Raw genomic sequence first — 16,105 nt, 5'->3', positions numbered from 1 at the left:
TACACACTCGTTCCCTTGAGCCTCATCCGACTGTCTGTACAGGTGCGGCTGCCGGGGGATCATGGGACTCGGGGGATCGGTTTTCTATGCAGTTCAACACTGACTTCCTTTCAGGGAAACGGGGAGCAATGGAGACTGGAGGGTCAATATAAATACCCAATATAGAGACACTTTCATAACCCTTTGCATCGTATCATATATAAAAGGCACGGAGCTAAGGGTAAGTTTAATGATACACATTATATGTAATGCGACTTATATATTTCATTGCTCTATCCATCTGCCTGGTTTGTTTGGGGGGTGATTAGAGGCCTTGGACTGGACCATTGAATACAAACAGGTTAATATTTATGCAAATGCTTGATTTCTCCTGCTAATTATTAGGGTCACTTGAGACAATGTCCTGCTGCCTGATGTCTGTCTGTCACACAGCAATTGGTGCCTTCCACTCAGCCAGGAATAAGTTTATTGTTGAAAGTAAATATATACTTTAAGCAGATGTCATTTAGCCTTTAGCAACAACAACACATAGCCATAGTGCAACATAGTTATTGCTTGCAAGGTTAATGGTGCATCAAAATATTGCCACTTTATTGCATGTGGCCTTAAAGGGATACTGTCATGGGAAAACATGTTTTTTTCAAAATGCATCAGTTAATAGTGCTGCTCCAGCAGAATTCTGCACTGAAATCCATTTTTCAAAAGAGCAAACAGCTTTTTTTATATTCAATTTTGAAATCTGACATGGTGATAGACATATTGTCAATTTCCCAGCTGCCCCCAGTCATGTGACTTGTGCTCTGATAAACTTTAGTCACTCTTTACTGCTGTACTGCAAGTTGGAATGATATCACCCTCCCCCCCCCCAAAGCAGCCTAACAAAATAACAATGAAGAAGGTAACCAGATAGCAGCTCCCTAATACAAGACAGCTCCCTGGTAGATCTAAAAACAACACTCAATAGTAAAAGCTAAGTCCCACTGAGACTGATTCAGTTACATTAAGTAGGAGAAATAACACCCTGCCAGAAAGTAGTTCCATCCTAAAATGCAGGCACAAGTCACATGACTGGGGCAGCTGGGAAACTGACAATATGTCTAGCCCCATGTCAGATTTCAAAATTGAATATAAAAAAATCTGTTTGCTGTTTTGAGAATTATATTTCAGTGCAGAAGTCTGCTGGAGCAGCACTATTAACTGATGTGTTTTGAAAAAAACTTGTTTTCCCATGACAGTATCCCTTTAACTTCACACTCAAAAATCCCTGTATACAGTAAACAATGATATAAACAGTTATGGATAGTTTTCTGTCTAGAAACTTCAGAAATGCCATATCCTTGAATCAATTTTTTTTAAACAATTTCCTTTCTCTCCTTGGTAACAAAACAATACCAATATGCTGCACAAATTCATAGCAGATAATATGGCACAGCGCAAGAATATTTGTATGTTATTAATGGTTTGTAGATTTACATGTTTGAAACCACGGGAGCAGAAAGAGTTAACACAATTAAAGCCATATGACTGTAGCCGGGCATGTTAAACTGGTATTTGTGGTCTTGCAGTCCTGTTTTGCAGACCACAGTCATTTCAGCTCATTAATATCAGTCAGTTTATCAGATCTGGGTATTTGCTGATTTTATTTACAACTGGGGTGAACGATACAGCAAATAACAAAGACAACTTCATATAACTTTCAGTATATTCTGTACTAAACTAAAAAATTAATAGAAAATTGTTAACCTGAGTTTTACTCTCTAAATTCTACCCTCCCTGGCATTTGAAACGATGTTTTATTTTTCAGACCTTGACGGTATATACAATGTAGGCTCTTGGGACTCCCTATATTGCACAATTATTCTTGTTTGGTATCCCTTCAAGTGTTATCTGTGACTGCACTTAAAAAAAGGTTGCTGAGCATGGGATCTCTCACACAAATTATTAATGACAAGTGAGGAAGAAGAATAATAGTGTATGCACGAGTGTCTGTGAGTTTGAATGTGTATTACAATTATACATGTATATTCCTTTCAGGGTTAGCCAAAGCCCAGCAAGTTTTTGCAGCATACCAGTTTGGTGAATCCCTAGGTGCACTAGAACCAATTACAAACCCATACAGTAATGTGACTTTTAACTGAAGGCAACACAATTTGTTCACTTGATGCAATATTTTGGATGTTAATATGGAAGCTAGGTTTTGCATTAGGTTCAATATTGGACGATATCCAAAAATATAGTTTTTGTGCATTCCTAATATGCAAAATATAACATACATCAAAGAAAGAAATACATTTTGCTGAATTAATGCTACAAGAAGCTAACATCTCTGTATTTATAGTAGCTGTTGCTGTGCTTGTTTTATTACCCATGTTAATACCTAAGCTCAACTGACAGCAGAGTAAATATATTAATAATGAATAATAACACCATTATATGTAAAAGAGAGAAGCTTTTTTTCACTATTTTATTTCCAGATTTCCCTGTGCACCTAAAATGAGTTCTCTCAAGATAAAATAAGCCTGAAATGCACTTTCACTGATTAAATTAGGTCAATCTTTTCTTATGCCAGAGGCTCTTCCTCAATGGAATAAGGCTTTGTATAATATGCCATTTCCTGTGACATAAATGCAGACACAAATATATATATATATCATACCCCAAAGAGCCAGCACTCTCGAAATACAAAGTTCATATGCCTGGGTGCAGAATCAGCAACTTTATCCACTTGAAAATCCAGAAAGAGCCGCACTCACAGGTCTTATCGCAATTATTAAAATCTTCTGACTAACGTTTCAGCCTCTTGCGAAAGGCCTTGCAAGAGGCCGAAACATTAGTCTGAAGCTCTACATTAAAAGATTTTAATAATTGCAATAAGACCTGTGAGTGTGGATCTTTCTGGATTTTCATATATATATATATATATATATATATATATATATATATATATATATATATATATATATATATATATATATATATATATATAGTTACATAGTTAAATTGGGTTGAAAAAAGACAAAGTCCATAAAGTTCAACCCCTCCAAATGAAAACCCAGCATCCATACACATACCCCTCCCTACTTTTAATTAAATTCTATATACCCATATCTATACTAACTATAGAGTTTAGTATCACAATAGCCTTTGATACTATGTCTGTCCAAAAAATCATCCAAGCCATTCTTAAAGGCATTAACTGAATCAGCATCACAACATCACACGGCAGTGCATTCCACAACCTCACTGTCCTGACTGTGAAGAACCCCCTACGTTGCTTCAAATGAAAGTTATTTTCTTCTAGTCTAAAGGGGTGGCCTCTGGTACGGTGATCCACTTTATTGGTAAAAAGGTCCCCAGCTATTTGTCTATAATGTCCTCTAATGTACTTGTAAAGTGTAATCATGTCCCCTCACAAGTGCCTTTTTTCCAGAGAAAACAACCCAAACCTTGACAGTCTACCCTCATAATTTAAGTCTTCCATCCCTCTAACCAATTTAGTTGCACGTCTCTGCACTCTCTCCAGCTCATTTATATCCCTCTTAAGGACTAGAGTCCAAAACTGCACTATATATGTAAAATGGAGGGGGATGCTATTTGACCATATTAGTTCTTGTTTGTTTATAGTTTTATAGATGCATGTTACTGAAATATAACAGTCAATTTCTGTTGTTAACTTTACAGGCAGTTGTTTTTATCTGCAGTCATGGCTCTGAAAGCACGGGCATTGTATAGCTTCCAGGGTGAAAACAAGGAAGAGATTGATATCCTGGAAAATGAAGAGCTGCGCCTCTTGAGTGATGTGTCTCTTGATGGTTGGCTTCAAGGAACCAACAGCAGAGGTCAAACAGGTCTTTTTCCTGCCTCCTATGTGGAGGTCTTGCGCCCACGCTCTGGATCTGTCCAAGTCGATTATTCAAGTCAAAGTCAAGGCTATACAGATTCCCCACACCAGGGAAGTTATGATGATGATGAGGAAGATGATGATGATTGGGATGACTGGGATGATGGACAAACTGTGGTGGAGGAACCCAGTGGTTCAAATGGTGTCTCACGTAGCCAGCTGCAGCATCACCATAATTATCCAAGGCCAGAATATACACACCGCCCAAGACCAGCTCTAGAACGTCAGGACAGTATAGCAAGTGGGAAGAGAGGCAGTGTGGTGGGACGCAATTTGAACAGATTCTCCAGCTTTGTAAGGTCTGGCGTGGAGGCATTTGTTCTTGGTGATGTCCCTCAATTTGGAGGAGTGTCTGAGAACCATGCCATAGAGATGGGGTCTAAAGGGCCACAGTGGAAGGCAAATCCTCATCCCTTTAACTGCTCAGTGGAGGAACCTACAAAACAGACAAAGTTTAAAGGAATCAAGAGTTACATTTCATACAGGTAAGACCTTTTGTGGGAGATTGTGTATTTGTTCTGCATTCACTCAGTCAGCACCACAATGAAAGAAGGGAAACCAAAACAGTAAATAATTTGATTTATTTATTTTTTGTTCAGTGTGACATGATACAGCCTGTTAAACCTTTGCGTCTCTCTGAAAGTCTGAGTAAAACTATACCAACATAGTCATAAGGACTTCTACTTAAGCATCTGATTTTACAAATTTGCTGCAAAATAAATAAATAATGAGCATAGCAATTAGCAAGCTTTTGAGAGTGGGAGGATGAGGAGGCGCAGAATAAACAGTTGTTTCTTTTAACATTGTGATAGATAATTACCTCAAATTATTTTAAACTTTAGTGGGCAGCCACTTTTGTGGGTAGTGACCAGTACAACCATGCTCATATTGTAGGCAATCATTCAGAGGAGAACAATAGCCCTTTGTATCTTTAGGCTGTAAGACATAGGAGGGGTGGCTATTGACAGTATACACAAATGTGATCTATTATCGTCATCTGTATAATCTTTTCACATCAGGAATGAGACTAGGCACACAATCCTGACATGAGGTTTCTATCGATCAGTCTATGCATAATACTCCAATGTATAGAATGAATGAATCCTACAGATGTTTTTCTTGCCATTTGTGCTTTACCATTCCACACCATTGTGAACCATAATAAATATAACTTATCCATCCTTACAAAATACTCACTTAGTTGGTTCTTCCCCATATACAGGGAATATGCCATCTGATTTACAGTAAAGACTGGAGTGACTGGATCTCTAATATGACAGAACAGAACCCAACTTCCTGCTTTGCATCTCTCTTGGTTCCACTGATTTGTTTCCAGGCAGTAACCAATTGGTGACTTGAGGGAGGACCACATGGGTCATAACTGTTGCTTTTGAATCTGAGCTGAATGCTGAGGATCAATAGCAAACTCACTGAACAATTAAGTCCCATGTGCCCCCCCCCCTCAAGTCACTGACTAATTTAGAGTTAGAGAGCAGAAAAGCAGGAAGTAGTGTTCTTTTACAGTAGACATCTGCTCACCCCAGCATTTTTAGATTACATTTTTGGCTAACTAACTATATCAGAAACATTTTTTATTTTGTACAGCCTATCTATTTACCCAGTTTTTATTTTTACTCTGAATTGTTCATTTAAGTCATGCTGCTGCTTTTTCTGTGGACCAATTTATATTATCCTATTGTTTTTTTCAGTTCCTATGCTAAGGCAACCTGGTTTGTAGTGTTAGAGTTCCACAGCAGCCCAATATATTAATTGATAAATCTCTGGTTGAAGATCTCTTTGACACCTCTTTTTGGGTTGATAACCTTCCATTCTTGTTGCTCTTCAAACCTAGGGGAGGGAGTGAAAAATGCAAATAACTCACTCTTACAATAATATTTAATCCTATCTGTATTCTTGATAAATGTGTCAGTTTCTTTTTTATTTGGCCAGGTCAGGGATGGCCAGTCTGAAGTTTGATCTAACAAAACATTTGTTTTCTTTCAAATGTTTTGAACTCTGTTCTTGTGGGCCCCTAGAACAATCATTCACAGTGACCAACTACCATTTGTAATAGGCTGGGTCCCTTAGGCCAATGGTGCATTGGCTGCTTTAACCAACACTGTAATCCAACAGAACAGATAGAGATGCTTTTATCCTTGCTTCTTCACACTTGATTACAGCAATGTCCAATACACTATGTTTGTCATAGGCCTAAGGGAGCAACTTTTAATGATCCCCATTGGCAGCTCTATTCTAGGTTAATTGCAAAGTAGTGGTAGACTCCTCCCACATGTTGCTAAATTAAATAAAATGGTAAATTCAATAAATATAATTTTATGAGAGCAGAATTTTTGTTCCATGTGTTGAAATGTGCATTTTGCTTTGCAGTAAGTGCTAACCTTGTTGCACACAATTTTTTTGTTGAGCTGAATTTTCTGTATAATTAAATGAATGGTCTTGTTTGAGTTGCAGTAGTTTTTCCCTGTACATGTTGCTTCCTGTTCCACCAAAAATTAAAGGTTTTATATGCATTTAAATACAAGTTACCATCAACCCTGCAATCTTCAGAAGCTTTAATATATAAATAAGTTTGTTATATAAATAAGCTAGAATAAAGTGTGGGGACTGCTGTTCAGTTTTCACTTGGCCTATAAAGTATACATTTACACAGTAGATTACAGATCAGATGCACAGAAAACAATGATTTTAGTTATTAACCGTTTAACAACCCCATAAAATGTATGTTAGTGACATTATACTGCTGTAATACACAAGAGCCATGAATATCCTGTAAATGATATCCTTATAAACAGTGCTTAAAGGAGAACTAAACCCCCCAATACGAAAAGCCCCATCTACTACCCTAGATAATCCCACTTCCTGAGTCTTTCCCCCCCCCCCCGCATGGTTCATTACTCCTGAAAGTGTTCCTAACAGCATGCTCACATATCTGTGCAAAGTAGTGCAAAGTAGCGCAATGGGGCTCATGGGTGCCATCTTCAGAATCTCCACTCTTTTTCTGTAAGGGAGCACTTTATTGGCACATGCGCATTTGGAACAGTCCGGTATACGTAGCAACTGCACATGTTCCAAAAGTGCCGTGAAGATGGCGTCCATGATCTCCGATGCACTACTCTGCACAGATACAGGAGCATGCTGTTAGGGATGTGTTCAGGAGGAATGAACTATGCGGGTGGGACTATCTAGGGTAGTAGATGCGGCTTTTCTTATTGGGCGGTGTTAGTTCTCCTTTAGTGCCATGAAAAAAAATCATGGCACCAGTTTTTGTCTCAGGGGCCAAATTATCAGATCAGCTTGATTTCCCCCATTGCCTGTCTGGCCAAATAGCAGCTTGTTTGGCAGCCTTGTCAACTCATTGGCTCTTTTTGTGTATGTCCTGTATAGACTTTGCTCAAACATGATTTTGGAACATTTAACACACAATAGGAATGCATTTAGTAGATAAAAGTGTGTAAATACAGGGCAGTGTACACATCTGCTGTGTTTGTTTATAGTAGGTGTGTCATATCAGCAATCTAGTACAATCCTGTACATTTTAACATGAGGTTGTCATCCTGCGCTAAAAAGAATAATGGCCATGGAATTTAATCCAAAGGAAATGTCAGTCTCCTGTATTATCCTTTGAAATCATTAGGATAAAAAAAATATTCCAGGGACAAATATTTTCATTGTAATTTCATTTTAAGGATTATTGGACATGACTTCAGTGCTGTGTGGGTAGGCGGGTGGGGTTAGCAGCATTTTTTTTTGTCTTTAAAGAGATACTGTCATGGGAAAAAACAGTTTTTTCAAAATGAATCAGTTAATAGTGCTGCTCCCGCAGAATTCTGCACTGAAATCCATTTCTCAAAAGAGCAAACAGATTTTTATATTCAATTTTGAAATCTGACATGGGGTTAGACATATTGTCAATATGACGTAGAGAATGCTATTCTGAGACAATTCGCAATTGGTTTTCATTTTTTATCATTTAAGGTTTTTGAGTTATTTAGCTTTTTATTCAGCAGCTCTTCAATCTGCAGTTTTAGCAATCTGGTTACCAGGGTTCAAATTACCCTAGCAACCATGCATTGATTTGAATAAGAGACTGGAATATGAGTAGCGGAGTAGCAATAACAATATATTTGTAGCCTTATGGCACATTCACTTTTTAGAAGGGGTTAGCAATGCTGTTTGAAAGCTGCAAAGATTCAGAAGAAAAAGACAAATAATTCAAAAACTATAAACCATAAATAATGAAAACCCAATTAAAAATTGCTTAGAATTGGCCTTTTTATAACATGCTAAAAGTTACCTTAAAGGTGAACCACCCCGATCTGCCTTCCTTCAGCTAAAATGAAAATCGACTGGGGGCAGGCACACGGAGCGCTTCGTTCTCTGAAGTCGCCAGTAATTGCCTCACGAGGAAAGTTCGAGCAACTTCGGAAAATGAAGCAATCCTTGTGCCTGCCCCCAGGCAATTTACATTTTAGCCGGCGGAAGGCAGATCAGGGAGATTAGTCACCACGAAGAAGAGGAGATTTGTCGCCTGGCAACTAATCTCCCCAAATCTGCCCATGTGGCCAGACCCTAAAACACATATAAATAAATAAAATGCTTTGAAGCTTCAAATATCTGGGCAAGACTATACCCAAGCAATCAGTATGATGAGACAGGTAGTATGCATGCATTTCATGATGTTAAGGTTGCCTGGATCCTACATAGGGTCTGCCATTGTTGTGCTGATCCTTTAGCACCCATTCTCCCAAATCACTGACTGACAAAACTCACCATTTCCGTAAACATACTCCCTTCCTGTTATATTGGCCATGGTTTAGTCTAGAAATAAACTTTTTATCTCCTTGACCTTTCATTTGTTCTGACCATAAATACTCACAAGTGACATCTTCCTTCTTGTCTCAGCCCAGTTTGCTCACATGTGGAAATCCAGAAGATTGTCAGCTACTGTTATTACTGGATGCTGTTCTCACATTTCTGATTAATACAGTGATCTAGATCGATTTGCAGTTTGTACAATCCCTTATACACATTATCTTGCTCTGAGCAGTGGAAAAGATCACTAACCTTTGCCCTAGCCATGATGCCAAGCATGTGCCGTAAGGAGACACTTTAGGTAGAAAAATGGAAAAACATGGACTAAAACTAATTTTGATCAAATTGTCTGCCTGGAACAGGAACAGGATTTTGTTAATGTTTGTTTACACTGTGAATACAGGTATGGGATCCCAAATCTGCAAACCTGTAATCCATAAAAATCTGAGTTACGGAATGGCCAACTCCTATAGACTCCATTTTATCCAAATTTTTAAAAATTGTAAAACGGTACCTTGTATTGAACCAAACTAAGATATAATGAATCCTTACTGGAAGCAAAACCAGATTTTATTTAATGTTTACATTATTTTCAAGTAGACTTAAGGTATGAATTACTAGGAAAAAAAAGATGCGTTCTCTGGAAAACCCAGTTCCATATTCATGGGCGATCCTGGCCCCTCCGCCACCTGAAGTAGCTTGCAGTTGCTGCCGCCCCACGAGGGCGGCAGAGAGGGCCGGGACGCTAGCGCAGAGAGCATAATTGCGCTCTCTGCATAAGAAAAGCCGAATTTCCAGTTTGAAAAAACGGAAATTTGGCTCATAAAGTACCAGGAGCGGCATTTTTGCCACCCCTGGTACCTAGTGGGGCGCTGCCGCCTGAGGCGAGATTCTCAGGTCGCCTCATTGGCAAAGCGCCCCTGCATACCTTTTCTTGAAGGTCTTGGTGGCCATAGTTAGTTAAACATCCCTCCAGCATTCTAAATCAATAAGGGTGGCCATACATGTGAAGATTAAAGCTGCCGATATCGGTCTTTAGACAAATTTTCCCAGATCGATATCTGACCAAGAATCAGTCTGGCAGATTTAATTTTTCTATATGATTGAGGAACACATTGCCGTCGGCTCTTTGTATGTAATCTTTTCTAATAGCAAAATAATAAAGGAGAAATATTTTTTATCAGAGGTGCGGTCTACATCCTTTTGATCTTGTTTGGCGCTAAGGCCGAACGATTGGATTTACCCGATATCACCCTGCCTTTGGTTGGCATATCCGGTTATGATCGGATTTTATAGTGTATGGCCACCTTAAGTCCACCAGAAGTCACCAAGAAGGTACAAGAGAAAAACTGATGTGTGTATATATATATATATATATATATATATATATATGTTAAGGAAGGGTCAGCACACTCTGTAATTTGTGAATATATGCTCTTTTATTGGTGCAGCATCTTATCCAACATTTTTCATATCCTTGAAACGTTGGATAAGATGCTGTACCAATAAAAGAGCATATATTCACAAATTACAGTGTGCTGACCCTTCATCAACATATACTACAACAATTGGTCGTGCACATCTGGCAACTTTATAGTTTGAGTGCTGACACTTTTGGGACAATTTTATATATATATATATATATATATATATATATATATATATATACATAAATATATCTTAGCAGCTTTATCTGCATGCTAATGGTCCCTAAACATCAGACCAGTTCAATTCTGTATATAAAGCTCAGATAATACTGCGATGTCCTCTTATATTCTTAGAGTTTAGGCTACAGCCCCTATGCCAGTGGAATCAGCGCACTTCTGTGCCTCCACCCAGAACCACTGCATTGTCCTGGGTGCCAGGACATTGACCCTAAATAAGAAGAAAATGACCCCATTAATACATGTGCCATTAGCTTTTTAAATGACAACAAGATTACTGAATAACCCAAAGCATTTAAGAAAACAGTGTCCATCTGGGAGCTCAACCTCAAACTGTGTAGGTTATTAGCTCTTTAGGGGTTATGTAATATGAGGTGCAAAGTATGCTACACTTCTTATCTCCTATATCAACTAATCACCTGTTTAAAAGCAAATATCTGCTATGGGTTACTCCTCTTGCACATACTTTGTACCTTTTATTATAAATAGGGTTTATCTCAAAGATCCCAGCCTTTCTTGTTGCCATTAGACAAGTGAAGGAACTGATGACATGCACATCAGTTATGTATATAATGCTGTGTTCTGACAATGTAACAATGGAGCCCTTCCCAAATGTCGTTGCTATTCTTTTTATTTTAATACAAAACTTTCTACCTTGAAGTCACTCTAATGCAGATGGGGACCGTATTTTTTTTTGATGAATGTGGCTAAACCAGGGGTTACTTGTAAGGGTGACCTTTATAGGAAATGGAAATAAAGTTCCTGCAGTTAAAGAAAAACTAAACCCCAGAATGAATACTTAACCAACAGTTTATATAATATTAAGTGGCATATTAAAGAATCTTATCATACTTGAGTATAGATATAAGTAATCATTGCCCTTTTACATCTTTTCCCTTGAGCCACCATTTTGTGATGGTCTGTGTGCTGCCTCAGAGATCACCTGACAGCAAATACTGCAGCTCTAGCTGCAACAGGAAGAAGTGTGGAAGCAAAAGACAAAACTTCGTCCAGTAATTGGCTCATATGACTTAACATTTGTATGTATGTATGTATGTATATTTTTATTTGTAAAGCGCTCCTTGAGGGCAAAGCACTGTACAACAAAACAATAAATTAGTAGTAACAAACAAGGGGTCATTGGAATAAAAAGTAACAATAAGTGCATTATTAGAATACAATTCACAAAAATATAAAATATAATTACAATGCAGATTAAGTGCTCAGTGTCAAGGAAACAAAAGGCTAGAGGACCCTACCCCGTAGGGCTTACAGTCTAAATGGGAGGGTAACATACAGACATAATTCAGAGGGGTATTAAGGTGCTGTAGGTTACAGTTAGTTACACTGTTATATAAGTGCCAGTTCAGGTGTTATCCAGGTGCTCCCAGAGGAAGTCTTTGAGTTTTGTTTTGAAAACATTGAGGGAGGATTCTCTCCTGAGAGATTCAGGAATGGCATTCCAAATATAAGGAGTCACAAGAGAGAAGGGTTTGATACTGGAAACAGCAGTAGTAGTGGGGGCTACAACCAAGCGGTTGCTCTGAGAGGAGCGGAGGTTTGTGTCCTTGGTTTGTTTGTGTGCACCGTGAATTGTACAATATTTTGTCCAAGTCACATCACTGAGAGAATATGATACAAGTTATGTCTATTTAATTGATAGTATAGGTATTGGTATTACTACTACTACTACTCACACTAATTGAGGGTTATCAGAGGTCAAATTTTAGAGCGATGTGAGCTTTTTTTAAACCTCAAATGAACTCACAACTTGAATGGTTTGTTATTTAAGAGAAAACTCGAATGTAAAAAACTCGAATGTAAAAAACTCGAATCAGCGAGTTCAAGTTGTCAAACCCCGAAAACTCGAATTGATTGAATTTTCAAGCAAAACTGACCAGAACAAACTCAAACATCATGAAGGCTATTAACATCTTCAAATGGTTCAAACCTCTGCCATTGACTCCTACATGACCTCGACAGGTTTTAGATGGTGTATTTTTTGGATTCAAGCTATTTCCAGGGTCGGGGTATAATATATCTCGAAAAAATCTTGAAAAATGTGTTTGTTTTTTTAACACAAAAAAAATGATTTTTACTCAAATAAACCTCGAAAACTCGAATTTTCTGTGGAAAACACAACTTGATCCTAAACAAATCTGCCCCTAACTGTCATATCATGCTGACCTTTCCTGTTCCTACCAAACACACACTACTGTGATTTCTAGAGCCTCTAAAGGTGGTCATACACAGGGAGATCCGCTCTTTGGTAATGTCGCATAGAGGTGGGCAATATCGGCTGATCCGATCAGAATGGAGGCCATACAGGTGATCGGATTGCGGGACCACATCAACGAACAGATGTGGCTATGATCCAACGGGATTTTTTTTACCCTGCCCGATCAACATCTGGCCGACTTTTATCCAGATATCGATCGGGGAAGCCTGTTGGAGCGCATCACACATGGGCCAATAAGCCGCCGACTCGGTCTGTTGGCAGCTTTTATCGACCCATGTATGGGGGCCTTTAGTCTCTTCGTAGAATCAGTTTACCTTTGTGGCATGAGTAAAAAATAGCTTGTGAAGAAGTTGCAACAGTAATCATTGTATCATTTACTGCTGTTTTGTTATGTCATATCTGTATAATTACTTTTATCCTTATCTCCCTTACACTGACATATCATAAAGCACCTTTGGAAGATTAAGTATACTATTATGATGTAGAGATTTTAGTGTTTATCTAAAGTTGATAACTATTATTATTATTATTTAAAACCAACTGCAGCAGTTTACAGAGAATTCTGCAGCAGCTTACATAGACTGAACATCGTTCACACCAGTCCCTGCCCAAGGGTGCTTACAATGGTCAATTGTATTGGTAGCGAATTAATATGCTTGTATGTTTTTGGAGCATGGTGGGAGAAACAGAGTACCCAGAGGAAATCCATGCAAGTGTGGGCAGGACATGCAAACTCCTTGCAGAAAGTGCCTTAGCTGGAATCAAAGCTAAGACCATTAGTATTGCTTCTTTATATTGAGATGTTTTTTGTGTTATTACTTGTTTGTGTAGCATTCATAAATCTTGCATTGTGGTTGCATACATTTCCCTAAATACCTAACTCTCTGGCTCTTTCATCTTGTATATCTCTCTAAATTTAGTTTTTTGTAATTTTTTTTCTTAAGATAATCTTTTATTTCTGTTTTCTCACCTTTTATTTTCATCTTTCAGATTGACCCCTGACCACAGCAATTCTCCTGTTTACCGTCGCTACAAACACTTTGACTGGCTTTATAACCGCTTGCTGCACAAATTCACAGTAATATCTGTGCCTCATCTCCCAGAAAAGCAGGCCACTGGTCGGTTTGAGGAGGACTTCATCCAAAAGCGCAAACGTCGTCTAGTCCTATGGATGGACCACATGACCAGCCACCCTGTACTCTCCCAGTATGATGGGTTTCAGCACTTTTTGGGTTGTCAAGATGAAAAACAGTGGAAGGCAGGTAAAAGGCGGGCTGAAAGAGATGAACTGGTTGGTGCTAGCTTCCTACTAACTCTACAGCTACCTACAGAGCACCAGGATCTTCAGGACGTGGAAGAGAGAGTAGATGTCTTCAAGGCATTTTCCAAGAAGATGGATGAGAGTGTTCTTCAGTTAAGCAGTGTAGTATCTGAATTGGCTCGTAAACATCTGGGAGGCTTTCGCAAAGAGTTCCAAAGGCTTGGGTCTGCCTTTCAAGGTCTTAGCCACTCCTTCCAGCTTGACCCTCCTTATAGCTCAGAGCCTTTGGTAGGGGCCATTTCTCATACTGGCCGCACTTATGAAGCAGTGGGAGAAATGTTTGCGGAACAGCCCAAGAATGATCAATTCAGGTTTTTGGATACCTTGTCCTTATATCAAGGCTTGCTGTCCAACTTTCCAGACATCATTCACCTTCAGAAAGGTATGTCAGGAAATGTTAATGTTCTTTAATCACTGCTTTGTAGATTGGTACTTGAAAGTTAAAATAGACCAGTGCTCTTCAATATTTCCAATTATCTTTAATTTTACATGTTTGGGAGCAGATTATTAAAAAATAAGTGATGTCATGCAAAGAGGTCTGTGAAGATTTTATATTGGGGTCTGAAAAATAATTTGCTGTGGGGGCCTAGTAATATCTAGTTACACCACTGGTGGGCTCCATTACAATCTCCGGCCTGCCGTGACAAAATATTAATCAAAAAGTTCAGAGCAGGTGTTAACATAAACATAATAGTTACATAGCTACATGCTTTATTCAAGTTCAACGCTACCAAAAAAAAAAAAAAAAAAATATATATATATATATATATATATATATATATATATAAAAACACACTTACTTATATCACTAATTCTTTAGATGCTATACTCAATGTTCAAGAAATCATTCAAATCGGTAAGAAATCACTGGCACTCAAAGGGCAGGTGCAAGCAGGGACAATCCCTTGCGTTTCTTACCTATTTGCTGTTGGAGGGTGCCGACCCCTTCGTCACCGTGCACCGGGCAATCAACACGTAGGCCAGGGAGTGCGAGAAGAGCTTTTATCTGAATCATTCAAGAAATCATTCAAGCCAAGCATTAAGAATTTTTCATCACAACCTGACACGACAGGGACACAACAGGGACACAACAGGGACACAACTTCACTACCATTACCGTTAAGAACCACCTACTCTGGTTCAGATGAAAGTTCAGTTCTGAAAGGCGTAGCCTATGGTTCTTTGATCTTTTGTATGAGGACAAAGATACCCCAATAGCTGCTGATAATCTATTCTGATGTACATGAGAAGAATTGTGTCTGGTCACAAGCACCTTTTATCCAGAGAAAGCAACCTCAACTTTGACAGTCTTTGACAGTTTAATCCTTCCATTCCTTTAACCATGCACTCACCAACAATTAACTGCATATGCCAATTTGATGCCCATTTCTGCAATTTAGTCAAATAAATGCAGTGGCATTGGTGTAACACTTTAAAGACAGAAATGCAGATTTCATTTGTAGGCAGAATGCTGCTTCATACCTTTTTGCTAGGGTGTTATCAAAAGTGTGTCTCTTAACCTCCTTTTGTATGTTCACCCCACCTTCCATAGGTGCATTTGCCAAGGTTAAGGAAAGCCAGCGGATGAGTGATGAAGGACGGATGGAGCAGGATGAAGCAGATGGAATCCGAAAACGATGTCGCGTAGTGGGTTTTTCTCTTCAGGCAGAAATAAACCATTTTCACCAGAGAAGGCTTCAGGACTTCAAGCACGCCATCCAGCATTACCTAAAAGAACAAATTCTCTTCTACCAAAGGGTCAGCCAGGAGCTGGAGAAGACTTTGCGATCGTATGACGACCTGTAACACAGATGACATGACACTAGATGACTAGACGCTGTACCTGCCTAGCATCCCTTATTCATCTTTTACTAAACCTTTCTGTTTTCACCAAGTTGCCTCTTACCGTGGGGAAATTATTGTAAGTTAAAATGCCCCAGCTGGAAAGGGCCACATCAGGATTTGAACAACAGACTCCTCACACTCACACAGCTCCTATAGAGCCCAGTGGCTATGAGATGCTGGTGTGAAGGGGTGTGTTTGGGACAAAGAGATTTATCACTGGGTGTACATTGATAAATGTATATTTTTGATGAGGTGCTGCTGCTGTGTTACAAGAGCAATAATAAATCAAATCTTTATCTTTT

The 16,105-nt window shown here is 38.8% G+C and overlaps 1 protein-coding gene across 1 annotated transcript; it reads left to right on the top strand.

The window, feature by feature from the left end:
* Positions 1-81: 81 nt before the first annotated feature.
* Positions 82-16,105, top strand: snx33.L (sorting nexin 33 L homeolog). Its single transcript, XM_018252923.2, has 4 exons — positions 82-220; positions 3,682-4,386; positions 13,628-14,340; positions 15,511-16,105. The coding sequence occupies exons 2-4, from the start codon at positions 3,704-3,706 to the stop codon at positions 15,762-15,764; spliced, it is 1,650 nt and encodes a 549-aa protein (XP_018108412.1). The 5' UTR covers positions 82-220; positions 3,682-3,703; the 3' UTR covers positions 15,765-16,105.

Source organism: Xenopus laevis, chromosome 3L, assembly GCF_017654675.1.
Source record: "Xenopus laevis strain J_2021 chromosome 3L, Xenopus_laevis_v10.1, whole genome shotgun sequence".
Lineage (NCBI taxonomy): Eukaryota > Metazoa > Chordata > Amphibia > Anura > Pipidae > Xenopus > Xenopus laevis.
This window is presented reverse-complemented; position numbering and strand designations above follow the sequence as displayed.

What these genes read in the sequence shown, in the direction of transcription:
- snx33.L (XM_018252923.2), top strand. Translation starts at nt 3,704, where the DNA reads ATGGCTCTGAAAGCACGGGCATTGTATAGCTTCCAGGGTGAAAACAAG. An exon ending in AAGAGTTACATTTCATACAG is followed by an intron (nt 4,387 to 13,627) that starts GTAAGACCTTTT and finishes TTCATCTTTCAG; the next exon opens with ATTGACCCCTGACCACAGCA. An exon ending in CATCATTCACCTTCAGAAAG is followed by an intron (nt 14,341 to 15,510) that starts GTATGTCAGGAA and finishes CACCTTCCATAG; the next exon opens with GTGCATTTGCCAAGGTTAAG.